Source organism: Apostichopus japonicus, chromosome 20 (genome assembly GCF_037975245.1).
Source record: "Apostichopus japonicus isolate 1M-3 chromosome 20, ASM3797524v1, whole genome shotgun sequence".
Taxonomy (NCBI): domain Eukaryota; kingdom Metazoa; phylum Echinodermata; class Holothuroidea; order Aspidochirotida; family Stichopodidae; genus Apostichopus; species Apostichopus japonicus.
Window position 1 is genome coordinate 3,095,279 of NC_092580.1, and position 25,022 is coordinate 3,120,300.

General features: G+C 37.3%; 2 protein-coding genes across 25 annotated transcripts in view; one reads left to right on the forward strand and one right to left on the reverse strand.

Moving 5' to 3' along the window:
* Window positions 1-152: 152 nt before the first annotated feature.
* Window positions 153-9,427, reverse strand: LOC139961784 (uncharacterized). 5 transcript variants are annotated; one of them, XM_071961280.1, is made up of 15 exons: window positions 9,004-9,377; window positions 8,147-8,437; window positions 7,510-7,773; window positions 5,949-6,254; window positions 5,606-5,713; window positions 4,965-4,998; window positions 3,923-3,993; window positions 3,376-3,546; window positions 2,752-2,862; window positions 2,163-2,314; window positions 1,624-1,743; window positions 1,312-1,423; window positions 937-1,027; window positions 582-687; window positions 153-416 (listed from the first exon to the last, which is right to left on the reverse strand). In XM_071961280.1, the coding sequence occupies exons 1-15, from the start codon at window positions 9,059-9,061 to the stop codon at window positions 300-302; spliced, it is 2,112 nt and encodes a 703-aa protein (XP_071817381.1). In that variant the 5' UTR covers window positions 9,062-9,377; the 3' UTR covers window positions 153-299. The 5 variants fall into 5 exon arrangements, with proteins under 5 accessions (XP_071817381.1, XP_071817382.1, XP_071817383.1 ...); XM_071961281.1 differs by having other exon boundaries at window positions 8,978-9,377; XM_071961282.1 differs by lacking the exon at window positions 3,376-3,546 and having other exon boundaries at window positions 9,004-9,427.
* Window positions 9,428-12,731: 3,304 nt separating this feature from the next.
* Window positions 12,732-25,022, forward strand: part of LOC139960866 (uncharacterized) — an 82,220-nt gene continuing 69,929 nt past the window's right edge. For 19 of the 20 annotated variants that reach the window (XR_011790641.1, XR_011790642.1, XM_071959530.1 and 16 more), the window contains exons 1-3: window positions 17,138-17,290; window positions 18,260-18,353; window positions 19,735-19,866. The gene's annotated coding sequence lies outside the window, so the exon portion shown is untranslated. Of the gene's footprint in view, window positions 12,996-15,176; window positions 15,468-17,137; window positions 17,291-18,259; window positions 18,354-19,734; window positions 19,867-25,022 lie in introns of those variants that run through there. The other variant, XM_071959514.1, reaches the window with a different exon arrangement.

Sequence of the window (25,022 nt, forward strand, 5' to 3'; positions counted from 1 at the left end):
TGATTGGTGAAGATGTTAATTGTAAAGGGGGAGGATTCAATTAAGATGTTATGTCTCATGACTTATCTGTATATGGAATTAATTATGTTTCTCCCCTACAGAAACGGTCATTAATTAGGGCAGATCTGTTCATATCCTCTTCTTTTGTTCTTGCTGGGTCTCTGTAAATTCAAGTATTCCATTTCCCACATGTTCCTTCGTTAAAGTCCATAAATTCCGTACATCCGTATTTAACGTGAAGTATGAAGTCAATCGTAAACATCAAACATGTTATATGTGAGTTCATTAAACTCACTACTTTAGAAGTTACATTCTCTTGTTTTATTACAAGCTGCGTACACTGGAATTGCTGGAACTAAATTTGGTTCATCTAGTTGCATGAAGCTTTTCGATTTTTGTCTCAAATTAGCGCGGTCCTGTAACAGAATGTATTAAATAAGTTAATCAATGTATATTTCATTGGGTGGATCATAACTACATCTTAGAAATCTATCAACTGAACTTCATCAAAAAAAGGTTTTATTTAACTTCATGTGGTGATATATTTGTTTAGTGTTTTGACTTAACGATATGCATTATACCTGGGATTTTCTTTTGACGTTGACTTTATCAATTTCTTGGTTCATGGTGACAAACGAAGGCCGTTGATCAAGTCTCTTGGTGATGCAGCATTTAATAAGGCGAAATCTAAAAGCAATATAGACACAGTCTATTAACTTAAATATGGGCGATGTGGAATTCTTTCCATCAACCTTTACAGATGGACTATCGTACTAATCATTCACAAAACTCGCTTCAGTACCAACTTTTACAAAAATGTTAAGGATAGAAGTGGAAGAAGTATAGGCAAATAATTAACACTTGTTATTGCAAGTTAGTATTTCTCTCTATGGTGTGAAGGACTTTTCGGTGTAAACTTAACATTGTGTTACTTACATATGTCTCGGACACTGAGGTCTTCTCTCAATGGTCATCAACTTCGTATCATATTCATCTGACGTTATGAATTTATATAGTGTTTCCAATTCTGTGTTCAAATTTGAGAAAAATTCTTAAATAGATTACTTTTATTCAAACATGTTAAAATTATTGATAAGAATTTTATCTCCTAGTAGACATTCATAGAACGAGTGAACTGTTGCGTCAAGTTATGAATCGGCTCATATACCGGAAACAATAAAATCGTTTTTGCAGAATAGGTTTATGCCAAATGCGAAATAAGTGTGCGATGATGCATCGGTGAACCTTATTTAAAATATAATAGTTAATGTCACAAACTAGTGATCTTAGATGTTGTGACGTCGGTCATACCTCCGAAAAATAGTTCCCATAATGTCATCCCAACAGCCCAAACGTCACTGACCTCGCTGTAAAAACCACTGTATAAAACCTCCGGTGCTAATCTCCATTCAAGTTCTCGATCCTAAAATGAAAACACAATCGATTTTAGACATATATTTCCTTCTTTTCTGAGCAAATGTGACATTCTGCACATTAGATTATTTGACACACATCTTCCAGGAATAGCTTCACATACTGAATTGAATTAAACATATTCTCCATAAACATGTTTCTTTTATTAATTGGCATGTCTCAATATGTTTACTACATTGTTGAACATACCTCTTCCAAGAATAGCTTTACGTACTGTAATGCATTTCGCCTGGAGCAAAAGTCGTATAACTTGCAAATTCCAAATGAATTGACAAGAATCCGCTTTATACACAATCCCGGATAAGAATACTAGAAGGAGACAAAAGGATTTATGTTGAGTAAATGGAAGAATTTCAATAAGACTCATCAGAATAACCATACTCGACTAATACTGGTTTATCAGAAAGACAAGCAAATCAGAATCGAATGGTGAAAGCTTGCCATCTTTTGTTTTGTATAAGTTAGTCAACAATGAAAAATTGACTGAGAATTATTAACACCTTTAAAGAGCAGCAACTCTTTTTTCTTTTCTTTTTTGCACTTTCCAAACACGTTTTACTTTACTTGTTGTATTTAACTTTTGCATGCTATTAATTGTTACCAAGTGTTTTTAAAGGGTGGGAGTTCATGTCCTTGTTTATCTGTAGACTAGCCTTAAAAAAATAATGATTTCATAAATATTATTGTACACCATCATATTAAGGCAATATATAATAATTTTAACTTACTTCTTGGGAAGACAAAAAGCCCATACCATGGACAATGCCACGTGCACATTTCATGCGATTGCCACGAATTGAATTAGACGCTCCTGTCTCAGAACTAAGATAGGATTGTAATACTGTCATATCGTTAAAATCTTGTACAATCATGAGGATACCTAAAGGCAAAAAATTAACATGACTCTTTAAACGTCCTTTAGACTGAGCTTTACATTACGCTAAATGATATAAGTCTAATTTCAAAATTAAGTATATGTGATGCGATCATTGCAAGTCACGTTTCATTTTGGTTGAAGTTTCTCTTGTTGCTTATTTAAATAATGAAGTTATATTTCATATTTTCTGTACGTTCACTGTTTATGTATCATTATAGTTTAATTATGAATCGACTTGTTGACTTACCGATAATTTACTTATGCTCGACAAGAATGATACATGATAAGTTAAAAGAGAACAACTTAATTTCAGGATATAAATTTGAGAATCCTCCTCATACTCTATATTTACAAACAATGGAAGAAAGCTCTCAAAACATGTACGCAAGTAGATCCTAGATGACCGAAGAAAGACTAAAACTTTTAATCAATGTTGTTACCACTGTATTTGCAATATCCAATCGTTTTTAAAACGTTGTCGTGTTCTGACAATGATAATTTTACTTTACAGCATTCTTCCCATATCCGTTTTGCATCTACGTTTACTCCATCTGGATTTTGAAGGGGAAAATAACAAAAGAGGATGTTGCTGGTGTGCTTACGTCAATATTAGTGGAATATTAGGCATTTCTTACACAGTGTTAAGATTATTAATAAGAAACTTAATTTCTTTTAGATTTTGGCAGTGACAAAAGCTAATTTTCAGATATTTTAGACTATACATCTAGAGCGTTTAATGCTGACAACACAATCATTTCATTCCCATCTTAATTAGTTAGTATTAAATATATGTTTTAACCATTTCATGTATATGTACAATCATTACCGGAGTCATTGGTACAAGACCATCATATTCATGATTCGAATTATATAAAAAGTGGACGTCCATTTTAATATAGAATGTAAAAAAAACTGGAAACATTTTGGGCCGTTTGTCACATAAAACCACAATTCTCTGATACAAACTCTGTTGTTTTTATAACAAAAATCGTGATTCAATATTACGTTCATTAATTACAATTTTGGCCGTGCAACTACTTTATTGTTTGTTTGCATGACTCTACCTTCTATGTAGGACGCAATAATGTCATGTACTTGGTCTTCATCATCTGTTAATGTTCCAATCCAGGTTATGAGTACAATTGAACTTAAACCATTGTTTGTGAATTTCATATTTTCCCTCGATAAAGCACGGGAAGCCGTTTCTTCGTATTTATTTCCACGATGCGGAAAATCTATGCCGGAAAGATCAAAGTTATATATCGTTTACTTCGTAAGCACACTGGAAATGTTTGAGAGCCGTTGCATTTTGCCAATAATTACGAAATGTAACTAGTACATCTGTTGCTAACGTTTGGGTGGACTGAAACTGGTTACTAAGATTAGGTGAACTAGCTTGATGATAAAATAGTCAAGTTGTGTCATAACTTAATCATATCACACCTAGTGTAATCATGAATTCTCACGAACATGTGTTTAATAATGTGCCCCTTCTCAAGAATGCATATTAATTTAGGATCTGTTAACTTGATATCGTTACCACAGAGACAATACAGCATGTTAAATAAGACAATAACCATTAAACTGCTTGATCATTAACTGACGACGTACCTGGGAATGATTCGTAACGCCAGTTAGTAGCGTCGTGTTCCTCTGAATTTACTGTTGAATGCGGTGATTCTCTGTAAGGATAAGAGAGAAACACACAATTATTTTTTATATGTTACATTTTAACAAAGTGCACTGGTTTTCTTTTCGTTTTACGACGGATTTGATTAATGCATGTCATAACAATTTTAGTTCTCACCCCTATCTACTTTAAAAGGGCTTGGTGCTTATGTTAAGCCCGGAGGTCACAGTTTGTATTTGATAAATACAGAATATATTTATGCTGATCGTAACGCCATTGTTTGCAGTTTTGTCCGAGTTGTTGTAATGAACAGCCAAGAGATTGAACATGTGATTTTTAAGATATCATTTTCTTCTTTGATGTTTAATACTAGTAGTTCTAACTCCCCACACACACACGCACACAGACGCACACACGCACCCATATGCGTAGGAGGGGGGCTGCAACCAAACGTTTTTGTGAAAATTCGGACAATATAATTAGTTAGTATTAAATATATGTTTTAACCATTTCATGTATATGTACAATCATTACATTATCATTATATGTACAATCATTACATAATCATTATATAATTTTTCCGGCACCTACTGAAAGAAATATAGTTTGCAATGTGTTTTTCAATAGTTAAACTGATATAATTATAATCATTATTATTGTAACGACTTCCCCAATAATTATAAAAATATGGAAGGGTAATAACACGGCCAAATATCTTATGTTATTGGCATACAATGTAATAAGGGGATGCGTGTCTATATGATACGCACACTACCATGTTGAATGCGCGCGGAGCGCGCGAAAAAGTTTGGTTATATTTTTCGGGCAAGTCGTTACAGCACCCCCCCCCCCCTCCCACCCCCCCCCCCCCCCAAAAAAAAATATCAAATTGGGCTCCTACGCCTATGCGCGCACCTAATCTAAAACTTTGTAGTCGATCGCAATCTCAATTCTTTACAATACAACTTTCCATTTATCTTCAATGTTAATTAATGAAGAATTACACGAGCGCACAGTACTTACGGTGGCGGAAGTTCATGCTGAGTTCCTCGTGAACCTATAGAACGGAAAAGAAGTGAGTATATGATTAATCTAATGAATGAACATACTATGTTATTGAATATAACTCGGGAGAAACATTGTTTTAGGTTCCGCATGATGTGAAAGAGCGAAAATGCGTCTCCTTAATCCACATAACAGTCTGATAATACTGGTTTGTCAGATATGCTGGCTTTAAAGCCCCCCCCCCCCCGAATGTGTACCTGCAATGAATCCGAGTAATCCGCAAGTATTCAGACATTTATGAGAATCGTTCTGTTGAACAATTTATCAGGCTTACGAAGGTTATGTTGTTCTTGTTTTAACAAGGGTTAAGTCATCGCAACACATTACATTAAACGCTACAGGCCTTGCAGTTACATAGCACAGATCCAAACATTTCATGATTTCATGAATACATGGCTATCGTTTGTTACACTCTTTTCTATCGTTCCTTTCAGTTGGTGTGTTTTCCTTTTCTTTTCAGTTAACGAGATTTCAGACCTACTATCTGTTAGATATCACAGAAGTGAAAACATGCAACAAATAATAACAATGGCATGTGATCTTTAGACCACATTGAAATACGCCAGGAATTAATATGTATTGACATTCGGTTATCGTACCATAGTTCTTTTGAAACAGGAAGAAGCAGATGACGATTATAAAAAAAACTCCAGTAACGGCAGCTGGTTTCCAATAGTTAGCGAGAGTCTCGGATGCAACACGAGGCACTACAAAAAAATCGATACATAAACGAAATTAAATTATTTGCACCTTTGCATTAAGAAGAATACGATAAGATTATACAAACAATAATCTATGGAATAAATAAGTAGTAACCTAAAGTATCATTATTTTCACCTATTTACATTTCAAAGAGTTTTAAGAGATTTTGACAGAGGCTACGATTAATCCTACAGTCTCGGTTAGAATCGCGTAGAATGAAAGTGTATAACTAATACTCACCAATGACAGTTACCGTCTTTGTGGCATTACCCACGGTGCAACCTATGATTGTGTGATTCGGGTATTTCGTTAATGAAAATTTCTTCATACTCCCTCTAACGGTGACATTTATACCCCGTGTTACCGATGGAAATGATCTACTTTTTGTTTCAAAATCTGTTTTCAAATTATTTATATTCCAAGAATGTTGATCCGCTTGAATCATTTGATCGCCATAACATTCCATCTTGAGGACTGTTAACGTTGTATTTAAACTCAGCATTCCAGGACATTCTTGACCCGCACAGTATAAAGACAACGAAAGTGCTGTGAGTAAATTAGAAAGAACCATGTTTGAATGGTACTGTGGCAGGCCAAACTGAGAGAACTATGTGGGGACACAAGATGCGGATCAGGCAAGCTTGCGCCACAGTCGTCAGTTCAAGCAGGGAGTTGTTACAACTCCCTGGTTCAAGAGTAAAGCGAAAAGTCAAGTCAGCGTAGGGTCCAGGGAACACCATAAGGCCTCTGAAGCTTTGCGTTTGGTTTGGTTTGGTTTTGTTGTTTTTTATCCTTTATTTGCTTTGAATTGGTGGGGGTTGAGTATTTTTGTTTCTCGTTTACGAAACTTATATCAGCTTTAAATCAGAATAATGGGGGTATACACACACATGACAATTTTAAAATACATAATTATAGTCTGTAAACTTCTAAGAGTTATTTGTTGTATCTTTCTGACTATTTTCTTCTACATGGCCAGTTTAATTTGGGGAACTAGTAAATGCACAGAACAGTTCTTTGAGAAGGCGGAGGGAGGGGTGGTTGTTAGAAATTAGGTACAATGTCGACTTGATTAACATTAGCCAGGGTTTGTTTCTACAGTTGCAATCATGGGGTAGGAGCCGGGGTGCACTGGGCGCACGTGCCCCCCCCCCCGCAGTTTTTTTTCCTACACAGCAAATGTGCCCTACTGGCAAATAAAAAGTGCCCCTTTGATGAAGAACTGTCTGTTTCATATCTTAAGACTCTGTTAATTTTAATATTTTATTTTAATTATTTATTTTAGTCTATACATACTATATTTAAAATGGCATCCCATATCTTTTTTGTAGCACGTTTAACAATAAACAATCTCAATAAATAGTATTGATAGCATACGAACACATCATGTGCATCGGTTTATAGCATAACGCGTGGTGGTTGTGGAATGAGAAAGTGCCCCTCTGATGTTGTGCCCCCCCCCCCCCCCGACTGGTTGCAATGTGTCATACAATGCAATGGATTATCTTACTTTCTATATCTAACAGATTTGAATAACAGTTACATCATAAAGTTGATTGATATTTGATGAAAAATTAATCATTACACTTTTACTTGGGCTCAGAACTTGATTCGAACTTTTGGAACTTATAAACTTGTACATATAATTTAAGTAGTATTATTATTTGGTAACCTGAATCAGGCTAACAAGCAAGTAACACACTGTGAAGGTATGTTATGAATGATCGATGCATTGTTCGCTTTTTAAAGACTCAATAATACCGAAGAGAAATAATGATTCCTAAGATGACGCTTTCCTTACGTGTGCTTTTCAGATGATAGGTGGATGTCTCTTTCTCTCCGAGAATACATTTGTAGTTGCCTTCGTTTTGAGTACTGAATGAGTCCACGTACAGAAATGCTTTATTAGGGTCAATATGAACATTCTTAAGGCCGATATCTCCAGGTCCAAATGAATCTGCTCCAGCCATGAAGAAATTGTTGAAATACCAAATTGGTGAAAAAGTCGTTTCCCTTTCCGTTCTGCAGCTCATGGAGATATTGGCTCCATGAATCACTCCGGTACCTATAATAAGAACACTGGATAATGAATTTCAAGAGAAAGTTCAACATTGTTAGTCCTCTGACAAGTGTTCAGTTTCAAGAAAGATATTGCAGACAATGAACCTACAAACAACTCGACCTTATTTTTGCAATTCATCGTGCACTTGTCAACAGATGTAACATTTGGGATTTGGCGCTAATTTCAAAGAATTACATCATGAGAGTACAACATATGTTTGCCTGTGCTGTTTGTAACATTGTATGTTTAGCTATATTTTCAAGGCCTATTCACTCATTATGTTCATTAATATTTCTTAACTGTCTGTCAAAAAAATATATTATGACGGAATTCAGTCTATATTGTACAATATTGTTTGTAACACTGTTTTACTCACGTTGCAATTTCACTATATAAGTGACAATGCTTACTTGTCCGAAAGCACAAGTGTAATTTCCTTCATTTTGAACCTTAATTGATTCTACTTGCAAGAAGGAGGTCGTCGAGTTGATGACAGTGCCGCGAACATTTTTAAATCCAATCTCTTCTGGTAAAAAGTTGTTACTAGCCAATATGACTTGACCATTGAACCACCAAACAGCCTGCGTCCTTCCCTCTTGATCGTGATGACATTTCATGGTAATATTCGTATCTGGAACAACTGAACTCATATCGAATATTTCTTTACCTGTAAAATAGGATTATCAGATGTAGCAGATAAACAGTTCGTTTTCTTTTACAATTTTCACTTCTCTGCAATATATAGCTATATTGGTATGTATGGTAAACATACCACCACGTTCGTTCCCATAGATTGTTACGGATCTTTAAACCAAAACTTAAATAAGAGATTACAGTAATTTTATATTCTAAATTCTTTATAAATATACCTTTGTTACCAGAGCTAATGACTTATAATTGTTAGCTAAATTATCAACAAGTTTTTTTTTCAATACTGAACATGTCATATTCCTCTTGTCATGCATGGTTACTTTCTTTAAAGATTTGCTTCTTTTTGAAGTTATTTAACAATCAATGCGGTTTTCAACCAGTAGGCTATTTTTTAATTTTTAATATAACAGTGATTCTCTGATTTCACTGTATGACAAGGCCATACTTGATTATACAGTTTTTGGTTTCACAGTATGTAGCCTGCTTGGATGATTATCTCAGTATCGCACCATCTAGCTAAGTAAAGAGTCTACTCGAACTGATTTGAAGAAAATACCTCAATTTTAAACATTGCATACTCACAGTTAGAAGTGGTCAGTAATGAAAGCAATGCTAGTAGTTGTTTCATCGAGCAAGCCATGATTATATCTGTCTAGGCAGAGGTTTTTTCCTTCACTGTTGCTTACTATAGATATAGCATATCCTTTAAATAAATTACATATCACGATCAAACACTTGAGTCGACTATAATATATTCTCTTATAGTTCGGTAAACTTTTGTTTTCGATACAGCAGGATACTACTTTGTGAAGCCGCTTGTCTTTACACTACATAACTACGAAATATCATTACTTTGAATGTGTTTAACATCCAAGCATTCGTTATGTTTTTTTGTTCTGTTTGTGTCATCGTTAAGATGTTGGATATTTGAAACCAGATTTGCTAATTCCAATGCTTGGGAGCAACATGGCAATACTTACTATCGATGGCAGTTTAATATCTTGTAATCATCGACCTAACTTGGTTATTCATTATGAATGTCTACGTGCCCTTTTATTTCACTCACTGACAGATCGTGACACGTGACCTCGCATTAATTAAAAACAGTTAAATCAAAGTTCCTGGTACTTATTTTAGCATAGTACCTTAAAGTTTATACTCTTTAGAACTTCATTCTAAAACAATGCATGATGATAGGCATATTTTCATGGCCTTTACTTTCAAGTCAACAAGTCGAAATATTACCTTGTAAAAGCGATTATATATTTACCGGGTACTACAATGAAATTCAAAATTATGTTTGGCAATTAGTTACGAATAAACAGACGTTTGTTATGATAATTTCAACGGACGCGATCGATGTTCTATACGCTGTATTCTACCATACGGAAGCTTCCTTGTCGTGTGAAATCTTCCATAAAGACTTGCTATATTCAGCACACTTGCTTAAAAGCATTGAAGACTCGCCCACAAAGAAACGTCTCATGCCGGTAATCTGACCTAGTTTCGAATGGGGTGTAACAGAAGTGTTAGATACCACTATCGATCCCAGAAAATACACACACAGCTTGCTACCGTCGGTAATTAGACACTAGTGCATAGTCAATACATGCAGCTACGGTCAATACCCACAACACAGTGTAGATAGCAGCGATGGACATCTCAGGTCTAGATAAAGATAAAAAGGTATATTCACTTGCAAGCAACGGAAAGTTTACTTTTTCAGATGGCCGCACACGGTTTGGGCGAGTCTGTCAATGCTTTTAAGTTTGTATGGAAAAGAAAATAATTAATTTACTGGAAATATCTAGTCTGTTGGGAGACTTCTATTGTAAAATTTTGGTAGATTACTGTGAAGAAGCCGTATTGTATGTGTTTCCCTTCTCGCTAGTTTAAGACACCCAATATGTGCATATGCTTTATTCGTTGCAACATTTCAAGGACGTTTTAAGCAAAATAAATAAATAATTATCCTTAACGCTATGTAAAGGGTTTTTTTTGGGGGGGGGGGGGGAGTTTGCATCTTGTGAAATTTGACATGATAGTCACGCATAATTATAAAGATATATTAATTATGATCTGCGAGCTCCTTCGATTCCCTTGTAGTCACCATGAATGCAGTTCCCAGATTCAATGCATCCTTGGGAGCGCCTATTCTCGTCTGTTATCTCGCTCAAATATAAAGGAAAAGTTAACAAGCTCAGATCTGTATCGAAAATCGAATAGGAAGGGTCTCCTCTGTTAGTTAATCACCAGGGCAAGTACCCTCTACCCGAGCTAGAGCGAGTCCAATCCCGTAACCCGACAGTATGCATGGATATTCTCTTTCTTGAGTGACAGACAGATTAGGGGACGGTGTAAGACCTTGAATTTTTTAAGATAGGCAGTAAGCATTGTTGGTAGCAGATACAATGTGGTAAGATACAATGTGATAAGATACATGTCACATGGTTATTGTATTGAGTGTCAAATGGTTATTGTATATGGCCAATGTTGTTGTCTGTTCAATGCCAATGAGGACGATACTGTTTGTGATATCACTAACCTGTTTTGCTCTGAATATATATATATATATATATATATATATATATATACATATATATATATATATATATATATATATATATATATATTTATTTATTTATTTATTTATTTATTTATTTATTTATTTATAACTAACAATGTGCCTCGCTGACGTCATTTTTGAAGCGCCCTCGTTATACTAAGTCCGCCGACACAGTAGGTTTGAAATTGAACAAAAAAAAAACGATTAGGAAATATAGCAGGGATTAGGGACAGTGGCGTCACCAGACTTTTCAGTCTGGGGGGGCACAGGGGGGGCACCAGCATTTGATGGGGGGGCACTTAGGTGGATACGGATCAACGTCCTGGGGAGGGTCTAAGGGGAGGGGGTGCCCTCCAGGCGCGGCGGAACGGGAAAATTATTGGGGGGACTAATGTGTAGAGACTATCTAAGCGGAGCGCCACCATCGGTTGGCGCGGAGCGTACAAGAAAATTTTGGGTTTTTCAAACCCCCAGATGGCCGGAAACGGCACTTCCCGAGTGTTTTATGCTGCGAATACCTAGCCCTAAAATATGGGTCTCAAGCCTGCAATTTCTCAGATTGCAAGCCCCCCCCCGGTTCCGCCGCCACTGCCCCCCCTCCCCTTTGGAAAATTTTCGCATACGGAGGATGGGCTAGATGCAAAATGCTGCCACATTTGATGCTAAATTCGATCTGAAGATATCTCCAGAAATTGCTCTTTTTGAGGTAATGATTTTAACAAGGCGCAGAATTTTGCGGAGGATATGAACCACATGCTGTCGATATTATGCCTAACCCTATCAATAGAAGCTACATTTGTTGAATTAATGTGTGCATGACCCCGACTCCTTTCTTGTCCTTCTCGTTTTCGCCCATTATCTATTAAGATGTAACAGGTCCCAGCATCGTTATTGGCTCCTATCAGGGATCTCACCATGCAATCCAAAGTTTGATCACACATCGAGTATGGCTCAGTATGCAGGTGTGAACATTCGCCATTTGTTCCTACAAGCATCTGACCTCAAATGACCTCTGCACCCCTTACACAACAGGGTTAATATATGGGTCCACAAATATAGGCAAGTATGGTGCCTACGGACCCTCACATTCTCACATTTCGTCAGCTCCTAACCTGTCAACCTCAGACCAAGGCAACATATTGCAGTACCCTCCCTTCTCACAGTCATGTAGCTCGCGAAGCGGACTTGTATATCCGCTGGTATGGCGTGAGCACTGACACATTCAATGTAAATATCGACACCTGTTGTGATGGCGCGGGTTACGACTCCGATACCCGACGTTCAAGGATAAACTTTTTCATTTTTTCGCAGCTCATTTGAAGAAAATACGAATTACTGTGCTTCTTTGTCCTTATGAAAAACCAACTCAGATGATGGGAGTTGAATATAACAACATATATATATATTTTTTTACCAACCCAAATCTCAGATGGGGGGCACCCGGGGGGGCACTAGGTTTTCCAGGGGGGCACGTGCCCCCCCCCCCCCCCCCTGCCCCCTGCCCCCTTGGCGACGCCACTGATTAGGGAAAGGAAGTTTAAACTAGTTATTTCACACATGGTGTAAGATTTATTAGTCTCTACTATAAGCTGGTCACTATACAAACCCAAGGGTTTATATCTCATATGGATTATGCCCGAGCAATTGTTCTTGACTGCCAGCTAGAAAGGTACTCACAGGGAAGGGAAACCATTTCTTCAAACACAATACTCAATACCTTTGAAGCTGAATTCTCATTCTCATGGAGGGTGTGAAATAATGAATGTAGTGCCACTATTTGGGTGGGGTACTGCACCCTAGAAATTACTTGCACGAACGGTGAACGTTTGGATCGTGCACACACACACATGCACCCCCCGCCCCATGAAAGCAAGTTGAAATGAAGACGGTATGGTATGACTGAGACCGCACCCAACATCAAATTGGTACAGAAAAGTTACTTCTGTTGTGACCGTGACACCAATTATTGCATAGCCTAACTCCCTAATCATATTTTACTGAAAATCCAGTATGTGCACTTTTTATCATTTAGTCTTGGAACGTTTATATTCATAGGCCCACTGGTAATGCATGCTTTACTCCCAACTTGCAATGCTACCCGGCTACTTTACTTGTAACGTTAGGCTAGGACGACAACCTACACTGCGTACAATTAAACAAATGAATAACAGTCGGAATATAAACACTATAGGCCTAGGCTGCAGCTGCATTCCTACACAAGTATAAACATACTTGCATGGATGTGGTGTAGCCTAACATTTTCATGCATTCTGGTATTGTTAATGTAGATGTTAGATGTGAGAATATTAATACTTTGGTCACCTAGCCTAATTGTCACTAGGCTAAACCTAGTTCCCAGCATAATGTAGCCTATTTGTGCCGAGTATATAATTGCAGAAAGCACCTCAGTCTTACTCTTAGACTCCTACTAATACTAGATTTAGCTTCTTTGTCTTTGCAACATGGCTGAGCATGCCAGCAATGCCATTGGATAAGGGAAGTTAATTGAGTATGTTTACCGGCCAGACGACAGTTGTTTAAGGTTGTATCATTTAAATTGCTTTTTATTTATTCCATCAGGGATCTTCCCTTATCCAATACTGCATGGCCGACAAGACTCTTGCTGAGCCACATTACACAAACACTCAATGAACAGAATGCAGCAGACAGCTGATCATGAACTATGTTAGGAACCAACATGCAGTATCATTAAATTAGTAAGAGACAAGCTGTTTGTCAAGCTATGTTTATGGTTAAAGTTGACTACAATTTAGAAGAATGAATTGTAATTTTAATCCATTCAAATATGTTGAATGACCTAATTAGTGAGCCCTACTCATAATCAGGTTGTTAATTACCACTTTGTTACAGTACAGCAATGCAGGTTTGCACTTCACCGTTTCCCACAAAAGTATAACGGCAGAAAACAGGTGGAATTTTACATATAATTGACCAAAATGTTGTACTGGACAGGAAGGTTCAATAAACTTTTGAAACGTTAACACTTCATTCACTTATATGAGTAGAACCTTCCTTATAGATGTGGAATAAACAGTTGTGAGAAGAGTTACATTAGAATTGACCCTTTCTAGAAACATCTGAAAAAGGTTCATAGCAACTATCATATATAGTAGGGGAAACTAGCTATGAGGAATGATGTGGGCATGTAAATTCCCATCAGTAGTGAAGATAATGATATTCCAAAAAATAGAGCTGACATAAGTGATTCATTTCCCAATTTCCACTTGTCAAATCAACATCTATATCCATATGCAATACATATAATGAGATTGGGGAGGTTCACAATTACCCAGAATAAATTTTCATGAAGTTTCTAATAAATTGAAGACACTTTTTGCCTCAAATATTCTTCATTTAAAGTGATTTAGTTGAATTGGGTTGGTCTGAAGATTATTCAAATATTCACAAAGTTATGAAAGAAACATCAAACATTTTGCTCATATGGCATGTGAGAGCAACCATGAAACTTCAGTTTTGCAGACAATAGTTGAATATGTTGGCACCACTGCAAATTTGTCTTGGACTTAATCTTGTGGGAAAAAGAAACATTTGAATATTCTAGGGCCCTTGCAGTCTTTGTTGCTAAATGATGATAATTTAACTCATGTGGTTAATGGACATAGACCTATGTCTAGGAATGCAGATATTATGATGAACCATTGTGATGGAGCCAACCATGAATCTAATGTAAAGCATTACATTTATAGTTGGGTATTCAGTTGTATTTTTTTTTCATTTGTCCAAGTGCTACTTTATCATGCAAGAAATGGACACTGATTGTTTTGATAGGGATTGTCAGGGAGAGTCAAACAAAACAGTGATTGTATACAAAGCTACCCCTGGCAGCTAAGAGAAGAGCCACCAGGGTCAACATTTGAGCATATGCTCTTCAAAAGTATTGTGCAAAGAAAACAAATTTGAAGTACCAAACATTTTACATCTCCCACATATGCCACAAAAGCTTTTGTGTGGAGGTGTCACATCTCTCAGCAGAATCTTGCAGTGTACCAACAGCAGGTCTTGCAAGTTTGATGGCACTGGGTTTTTTTTTTTTAGTTCTACCAAGAAACTTGTACTTTCTCTCTCTGAGTTGTGCTCTCCTCCTTCTGTATGCTATGCCTCTCTTACATAATTTATCATATTGTTGTTTTCTTTGCATCTGTTTCAGAGTCTGAATACATGGACTATTTGAGCTCACCTTTAATCCTGCAGCTTCCATCTTCCTGGCTATGGACTTTCTGTTGTTTTGTCAATTTTCAGAGAAAGTTGATGTGCTAAGTCCTCAGCATGCGCAGCTATATACTTTGAATGGGTGCGGTATCAATGGGCTCAACTGGTTAGATGAGGTAACAACAAATCCCAAACAACTCTGACAGCAGAAAGAGATATCCTGATGCTTCCATGGGAGATCTACTGTAGTAACTATAGGAACCAGTGCTTGCCACCAATGGAGAATACGGTAATTTGACGTTGTTGTTCTTTGCCGAGCAACAAATTTGAATGTTTTATCATGAAATATGCCCCCCTATCCACCTCTCTTCTCTTATAACTGTCTTTAATACATTGCTACAACCTATGCACAAACCTTTAAATGGACTGGGTGTGCTATTGAGGTGAACAGTGTATCTAGATAGCATTCCAGTAAGCTTTTCTTTTGACTACTGTACATACTGTTACAGTGAGGCTGTTGTTTACAAATCCTGATGATCCAGTTTTGGTAAAGAACAACTTCAATTCTCTTCTCTTATTCTTAGTAACTTAACTGTTGCACTGGAGTGACATGCAATATCAGTTTAACATGTTCCAAACAGTTCAGGAATACATTGGGGTATGGCCTGTGGGTCAGTTTGGGAGGAATCTGCTGAGATAAACAAAAGTAGTTTTCATCACTTTTCAGAGCCAGAGACGAAAAAGCCCTCCCCGCTGACCCTTCTCTGGATAATTTTTCTGCAGGTAGGGCAAGCCAGACCAAGTGGACTGTGATCAGGGATACCAATAAAACCTGCAAGAATCATAGATGCACCCAAATTGGTCAAGCTTATCAAAATTGGTGACTGGAAATGTTGTTGCAGACGTAAACCTGGTTACTTCTTACACAGTATTGCTCATATGTGTATTTACACACTGCACCGTGCATACTGAAATCTCTGAAAATACATCTTTATGGACCTAAAATGATAATTGCATAGAAGTCTGTTGTGGTTTATATTGTGACAACTATGAAAAGTATCATTTTGGTAATAAAAAAAATTCATCTCTCACTTAAGGTGGCATACTCCTATTAGAGTCTATATCAATCCGCTCGATTGTTCTCCTTCAGGAAAAGTGCCAAAAAGCAGCGGGAGAACATCTTTTGTGACCTGTTATCAATCATAATCTAGGTTTTTGTGGCTTGCATGTTGAAGAGCATGAATGGAAGTACATGTGGTGAGAAAATTGGGTCAAATGAGGCAATTTTAGACCCCTTTAGGCCTCCCAGGAGCAGCGTAGGAAATTTGTTTACCACTGAGTGAAGAGGTTTGTTTACAAGTGACGAAAACTCCCGGCTCGGATAGCAAAAAATCTACATGGTCATGGTACGGAAAATTGATGGTGCCATGAAAGGCCAACTTGTCAGCTATCCGGTGATGGGTAGCGTTTAGCTAGTGAAAACTTCTTTCTAGACTAAGAGACCACATTACTTTTGTGATTTAGTGTGTAAGTCAATGGGGCTTTCTAATCGGCATATGCTACCTTAAGTGGGTTCTTACCTGTAAGTAATTTGGATGCACAAATCTTTCCACTATTCTGTTCATCTCTGATTTTGGCATCTTTACTGAACAGCTCTCATGGCCTGGACATTGTACCTTTTGACCCCTTCTTCTATGCATTTCATCAATTAAGTACAACTTGTTAATGTGATGGTAACCAATAACAAATTTATCCTTGGTGACATTCTCAACAATTACATCTCTGCATTGGCTTGCAGGAACAAATGGAGTCATACCTTTTTGCATCATGCAGAGGGTTATTATATTGACGATCATATTCTGCAAAAATTAGAGTCTATTGAGAGGCCATGCAGTTGCAGTGTCTACTTGATACACCCCTTTTCTACCATATCATTTTCATTCATTTCTTTCATGACAGGTCCAAATTGGTTGGCTAACTTTTGTATTGTACTGACAGCAGGACTGGGAAGAGAGATGCTGCTGAGCAATCTACGAGCTGCACTTGAACTGATCAACATCTGATACAAGCCTGACTGCAATTCAATGTTTAGTTCTGAAGAATTCTTGCCAGGTTTGCTTCTTGAGTTTAAAACTTTGTCGATGGGCAAGAGCTCACTTTGGTAGCTACATAAAGTGCATCCAAACACAACCTTTGTATCAAGTCCCACAAATTCATCCAGAAAGAGATATAGGGAGGCCCCCACATCCATTGCTTGTGTCTCTGTGAGCCATCATAGCGCTGTGACAGGCTCTTATTAAGACTTGCAAATTTACTAACCTGTTTCCTGTAGATTCTGCAACACTAACAATGCAATTATGAGCCATTTGACCAAGCTTGCCAGCATGGTGCTTATTAGGCCTGAGAACATGGTTTGTTGTGACTAAGTTGAAAATATCTCATGTCCTTTGACAGGAGAGTTAACTACTCTCTCATACTCTTCCTTGCTGAGCATTTTTAAGCAGGTTACCAAGAGGAAATAATTGCCACATCTCATGAAGGGCTAGGCATATCAACAGTGTGGTTGGAATCAGCTGTACGAGCTGTAAAACCAAACATGTTACCTGGCTTCAAGGTTGTTGCAAGCCTACCAAACATGCCTCTCCTTTAACCCATTCTAATTTAAAATTTGCAGCTTTATATAATCAGTTTTTATCCTTAAATTATAATAATTTTCCATTGACCTATTCACTTGTTTTGTTTGTAAGCATTTATTGGAAGTCTAAGCAGTTGAATAGCTGCACATAGAATGATACAAGACAAGACTTACACTGTGAAACTAGTCAATATGATTGACTAGTCAATATGATTGACTAGTCAATATGATATGACTAGTCAATATGAAACTAGTCAATATGATTACACTGTGAAACTAGTCAATATGATTGACTACAACGATTTTGGAACGTTGTTTGAACAGCGCCCTCATTATAGATCTGGTCAAAGCTAGTACAAAGCTCTCCTGAGTACTTTTTGCAACAAAATCTGACAAAATGCCTGCAGTGCCAAAGTAACAAGTAACTTTTTATCTTTCATTTTTAGGCCACAGCTAAGTGCTCATGCTTACTGGATGCTGGGAGTGATGAAAGTTTCAGAGGGAAGGTGGCCAACTTGCATCAAGTTTCCAACAGAGGGGGTAAGTAGCACCAAACTTAGGGACTGTGCTTAAAACACATTGTGTGGACCCAAGAACAATTTAGATTTAGACATGCAGTAGATGCCAGCCATGCTGATGAAATGACTTAGCAGCATTTTATTGCATGCGTCCATGCGATTTGCAGTGATAGGACGAAGGGGGGGGGGGGGTGCAGGGTCAATGATGCAAGGTACAAGAGAAGTAGGGTTTCAGGAGCTTTTGTATCCTTCCAGAATTTTGGAGGTTTTCATAGACATTCCTTTATTTTTCTAATGCAAATAGCTCTTTCAAATGTTCTACTGCCCTTTCCCTAAGTTGTCAAGTTTAGAGGATAAATCTGTCCTTCGTCTGGACAAACATCATATTTCTTTCTGCAGGTAGGCGTAGTACCTCCGTATATGATGGGCTGTATTTGTTGTACTCCCCAATCCTTACTCCTGTGAGTCCTGTCACTGTACCTGTCCCAAATCCCTACCTTCTCACCCCTCTGGAATCCATTTAACATTCAACTGTTAGACCACACTGCTACTTGTTAGACCACACTGCTACCGTAGTTGAACATTACGGTGGAGTAATTGCACACGAGAATAATCAAAATAGAATATTTTGGAAAACAAAAGTCAATAATAAGTAGTTTACTATATTAACAGTATCAGTAAATGGAGCAACAATAAGCTGTAACAGAAACCAACAGGGTAGGATTTAGAAATATTTATATATTGATAGCAATTATATAATGCAGTTTGGCGCCTTAAATCAGCAATTACAATTTTTACCTAAGTACCCAGTTTATTTATGTACTCAAATTAGGAATCCGAGGGGCACGGCCACTATTTGAGGGAGAGAATTAGAAATTGTCTTTGATTTTCATTGAGATGGCAGGGGCACTATGGCAACTTTGTAGTTTAGTATGAAAACAAGGCTATTTACATACACTTGTGAAAAGGCACCAAGGGGCATGGTTTCCAGAGTGAGAATAAACATGTAGAACTGACAGAATTTTAAGAGCAACTTTTCTTTCAGTGTTGTTTTTAAAACTGTACATAAAAACCTTAACATTTGCTGCAGCTGCTCAATATTAAATGGCTCTTGGTGCAAATTTTGCTGGAGTTTTGGACAGTCTTAGAGCCCTGACTTAGATGATAAAGTTGTAGGATGATCAAGAGGGCACCTAAGGCATTGAAAGGGTTAAAGGGCATACCGCAGTTGTTGCTATCAGTGATGGATGATTTTTAAGCTCATTACCGCAAGAGGTATTTTGCCATCAACCTGCTTCCTGACGTACATATTCTTACGTCCATTGAGTGCGTTTTGTTTGTTCTTCTTTCACCCTCTGTCTCTCTACATTGTTGGTTCTCTTTTCTTTCATCTTCCGCTGCAGTTTATTCTCCCCACAAAACGTCGCTATAGAAAATTTAGAAGATACGGCTCAGTCGGAGTACAAGCATGGCTCATCTCTGAACACGGAGTCCAGTGGTAGCGATAGTTACAGGGACATTTTAACCAGTCATAAGTAAGTTTCACTCTCTAAACATGTTTTATTTGAACCAAGAATTTGTATGCTGGCAACATATTATCTATGTTTTATACTTTTGTAAAACAATTCAAATATAAGAAACTGACTGGGAAAAGTAAATGCAATGTACTTTATTGAGACAAGTTATTGGATAATCCCAAACTGAATGTTTACTTACCATAAATTTAACTGGCTGAAAGGTAAGGATGTGTCATTTTAACAACATTTTAAACTATCTCAAGTTGTAAAGGATTGGGAAGGTAAATAGAAGTCGATTTGGGGAGGGGGTGAGTGGAGGAGGGGTGGGCGGCTAAAATAAGTTGCTTGTATAGATATGATTTTTAAATTAACACTCTAAACAGCACAGTGCATTTAAAGTAAGCCACTATCTATTTCTTGCTGTAAAGCAGAACTGTTTGTGACTTTGTGTTGAGTTTGTTTTGATCTCATCTCCCTTCATGTAATGTATAGGGAGATGAGATATTGTACTTCACCCCACATCAGAAATGTGAGTGAGTGTGCGTTGGTAGGGTGGGTGGATGGGTGGGTGTGTTTGTGAGTGAGTGAGCAAAATTAAGTATGTCGCAAACTCCTCCTAGACCCGAAGTCCTGTCAAGTTCAAGCTTGGTGGGTGGGTGCCTGACCATGTTAACTCATGCCTGCGTGATTGATGATGACAAAGAGGTCGAAGGTCAAGAAATCTTAAAATTGGTTTTAGCTATTTTCTGCATTCCAACTTGTTGGACAAATGAATTAAACCACATATGTAGAGAATGAAGAGACAAAGTTTAAAACAAGACAGATTTAGCTGTTTAGGCTTGTAGTTAACGGGTCAATTGAGTTAAAGTTAAAATTGATCTAAATTGTGCAAAAGAGTGTGTCGTTTTCCTAGACTGTAAGTCCGATCAGGGTCAAACTTGGTGGGTAGCTGCCTGACCATATACTGTAAACTTGATCTTGGGTGATTGCATAAATGTCATAGGTGAAAGGTCAAATACCCAGAAACTGTAGCCATTTTCTGTTGTCAGTATGTTGGAAAAAGTCATTAAACCGCAAAATATGTAGACTATACTGGGACAAATTTTAAATTAGAACTTATGCAGTTGTTAAAGGTCAAGGTCTAAGTTCATTGTAGATCCATTCCATCATAGATGCCATGGATTGCCATCTTGTCTTATTGTTTTAATCGTAATAGATGCTAAGATCCCATAACAAGGGAGTTTATTAGGCAAGTTTCATTCGTTTCTCTCTTTCTCGACAGGAAAGATATGATTGATAAAGATGGCTACTTTCAAGGTATATAAGGAATTAAGATGACTAATGAAGCAATCCATGACAGAATGAAGGTGAGATGACAAAACTATTATTTAATGGATCATTCAACTGTCAATTTGAGTATAGTTTCATTAGTTTAATGTAAGTTTAATTGCTTTGTTCAAGGGCTGTCCTAACATTGTTGGTGTTTAGTACCATTAGATGCAAGGTTACATTGCGACTAAACATGCAACATCATGTAACCTGTTGAAAATTTCAAAGTTTCATTGCTTACACTACATTCGTGTTTAATAGAATGCTGAGTGAAACTACCCACTGCTGTGGAGATGAAACATTTGGTGTTTAATCCGCAAGCTCCAGTTCATTCAATTTCAACTACTACCCAGATCCCAACGAAGAGAGTAAGTGACGTCTGCTCCTGTAACGCAACGCGACAATAGCATAAGAGACGGTGGTATGAACAGACCTAATGGGCAAAAAGTTAACAAGTCATTTAATGAAGTGAAAATATTCCCCATCTTGGTTGGGTGGAATTCAATTCCCCTGTGGGTTGTATAACAAAAGAGAAATCTGTAAGCAATGATGATTATTAATGCATGTTTGCGTGATTGATTACTAATCCATCTTTGCGTGATTGATTACTAATCCATCTTTGCGTGATTGATTATTAATCCATCTTTCTGCTTAGACGTTGACGGACAGCTTAGTAAAATCAGAGGATTCCATGAAGAGACTGGTAGCAGAGATCAAGATGCTAGCTCAAAGGGTCGTTCAATCTCATAAAGCCGTACAGAAGGAGGAAGAGCCAGGTACATTTTCAAGTTTCTTCCATTTGGGTTTGGTACGTTGAGAGTACAAGATGGATATGGTGCTCGCATTGTATAAAATTATTGGTAGCAGTATGCTGAAGACAATGGGTTGTAGGACTATTGTTTGTAAGCGGGTCACAGATATGGTCATGTGCGAAGAAAGTTGGAATTAATTTCAAAACTAACCAATGAGTCTGTCTTGCGTACAAAGATTTACTTCGCTGCCAAATAAACCCGAGCGCGTGTAGCAGGAGTGTCAAGCATAAATCAGGGACGTTTAAATTTGGTTAAAATGTTCTATTTATGGTAGTTAGCAAGCGAAGATGTTACCTAACTTATATGGAATTGATACCAAGTTTTTGTATTGAATGAGTGCAGTTGTTATATTTTATGTCCCCGCCAACCCCACCCCACCCCCGGAAGAAGTATCCCTAACCATGATGAAATATCAGTTAGTAATATTTAGTCTTACTAGTGTATTGGAAACAATATTATGCCTGCCGTTAGTTTTGCCATATGCAACTGTGCATTATTTTGTTTTTATTGGGGGGGGGTTTCCCTTAAATTGTATGTGCATTGTGTCACGTTTGTTTTGACAAATGAGGTTTTGTTCTGTGCAGTGATAATTTTTTCCTATTATCCCTGAGATGAAAATATAAATATATTAGAGGAAAATCTTGAAAAGGGTGTAACAATATTAACGTCGGGTCAGGTCAGATCTTTCTGGACAAACCTACACGTAAAGAGACTAGGAGAGAATTGGTCGGGGGGGGGGGGGGGTCTTGGTGGAATATTTAGGGACATTGCAGTTATTGTGTGTTGTTCTCCATGACAATTAAAGACCTGTAATTTATTAAAGAGTCGTTCCCTCAAAAATTAAAAAGTGGCATAAAAAATCGAGCCTGGCCTGATAGCACTGCTTTTTAACTGTTCACAACAAACTAACTGAGGTTTGTTTCTATTGTTTTCTTTTTTGAAGCTTTCCTTCATGTCTTTCCATTGTAATATAGCTTGTAAATCTATTGCAACTCAAATACTTTTGGCCTTCATGTTGTAATATATTCCTTTTTTTTTACATTTTTTTTTTACATTTTATAATAATATTCTGTAATTCTGTAGCTGATACAACAATACTAGACATTTTACTAGTAAATGGGTTATAAATGATTTTTTTTGTTGTTGACATTTCTGACATTACATAAGTTAGGGAAATCATTAAATGTTCTTACATCTCTGTCTGTGGCTCTGACCCGTTCCCACCAAAAAAGTGTTACTCCCCCACCCCCTACCATCACCCAAAGCAATCCGTGTTTGTCCTTAAAATTATTGGCTATCAACTCATTTGAGTCTTCAAATGTTACATGCATGATCTACACTTTATGCAGAATACTTTCGTCTACATGGCTTGTGTATTCCTATCTAGTAATTTTCTTTCATACTCTCTTTTTTTGGCAGAACCACCTATGGTGTCCACCATGGAAAAGCTCCCCGAGAGACTTCCAGAAGACTTAAATTTGGAAGAGACTTGGGAGGATGACGAAACATCAGACAGAGACAATAAATTGGAATCCCAAGCCCCTGTAGGCGATTCAGATCCCTTCTCTAGTCTCATTATGGACATGAAAGCCTCCATCTCATCTCCGAGTAAAGTAGGGTCTAACTAGGACCAGATCAGGAAAGGCTTACCAGACGATAACCTCCTGAAGGCAGAAGAAGACAGAAAAGTTTGTTCCAATTCTGGTAGCGACGTGCCGAACGCTTCATCAATCCAAAGAGACAAGCTGATGGAAGTTTCCTTCAGAGGGATTAGAAATAGGATTAAAGTTGAAGAAGAATCGGAAAGTGATTCGTTCCAGCTACCAGATACTTTCAGGATCACAAACTTTTTGAGCCACCGATGTTGCAGCTTCTTAAAAGATATATGTATTTTAGATATATATATATATATATATGTATATATGTAAGCTTTCCTACTTTTTGTTGTATGACCATGTGTGTAAATATTGAAGCACTAAGGATATGCATTTCTTTTTTTCCTTAAATAGCAAGAGATAAAATGTAGAATACTGTTATGAAAGCTGTACTTAAAACACTTAAAAAACTGCTTTCCTAAATTTTCAGGAACATTTTGGCAGAATTTTTTCTTGAGAAATCTATTTATATTTCATGCATAGTCTTGAATACTTCTGCAATACCATAAGACCATCTCTGCCCTGCACCTAAAAATACTGGTGTTTTTTCTCTCTTGCATGTTTTCAAAAGTGCTCTTCTCACGGGTATTGTGTTGAAAATTTTCTAAGATTTACAGATGGAAATAATGAAAGGTTTTTCGTTAAGGATGGTCATGTGATGATGCAAGCATTTCATGCATGAATTTCATGAAAATTAGGATGTAAATTTACAGCATTGAATTCTTTAGCTGCTCCAGTTATTGAGCGGAGTCAAAGGTCAATTGCGGTCATCAGCAGCCAAAATACAAAACCTCCTAGTCGAGTTTAGTGAACATCTGTAGCATCGGTAAAATGTCATAGTTAGGTGGTAGGTCCCCCTTACTGAGCATTACACTTTGAGCAGTTCTGTTAAGACGTCAAATGTAAATTGGAGTCATCAGCTGCCAAAAGCCTGAAATCCTTGAAAATCAAAGCTGCGATTATCCTCATGCTCAGAAATGTACAAGAACTGAATGTTCTATGAAGAGGTCAAAAGTCACTTAGGGTCAAATTCTGACCACCTTGATAACTCCAAAAGTTAAGGTCGGATGAATCGCACACCTGGTATCATGGTGCCCCCACTGACATTGCAATCATTTCCTTTTGATGAACATAATTTGGTCAACTTCAGTTTTAGTTTTTGAAGTGGCCCAAATTACAGATAGGTCTAAGGTAACCTTGAACAATGCATAAAACAGTCAATCAGGTAAATGATATCTGCTTCAGAAGTGATAATCATGTGTTGGATGATCTCAAAACACACCTCAAGTGATCCCCGGCAGTTGTCACTAGTTGAGTCCTAAGGGGGTAAACAGGCTGTCTGAAAAGTTGCCTTCTTTTGTGTAGTCTATATATATAT

Coding starts and splice junctions, on each gene's coding strand:
- LOC139961784 (XM_071961280.1), bottom strand. CDS start 9,061: ATGGCTTGCTCGATGAAACAACTACTAGCATTGCTTTCATTACTGACC. Junction 5,714..5,948: donor AAAGACGGTAACTGTCATTG/GTGAGTATTAGT, acceptor ATTTTTTTGTAG/TGCCTCGTGTTGCATCCGAG. Junction 688..936: donor CCTCAGTGTCCGAGACATAT/GTAAGTAACACA, acceptor TATTGCTTTTAG/ATTTCGCCTTATTAAATGCT.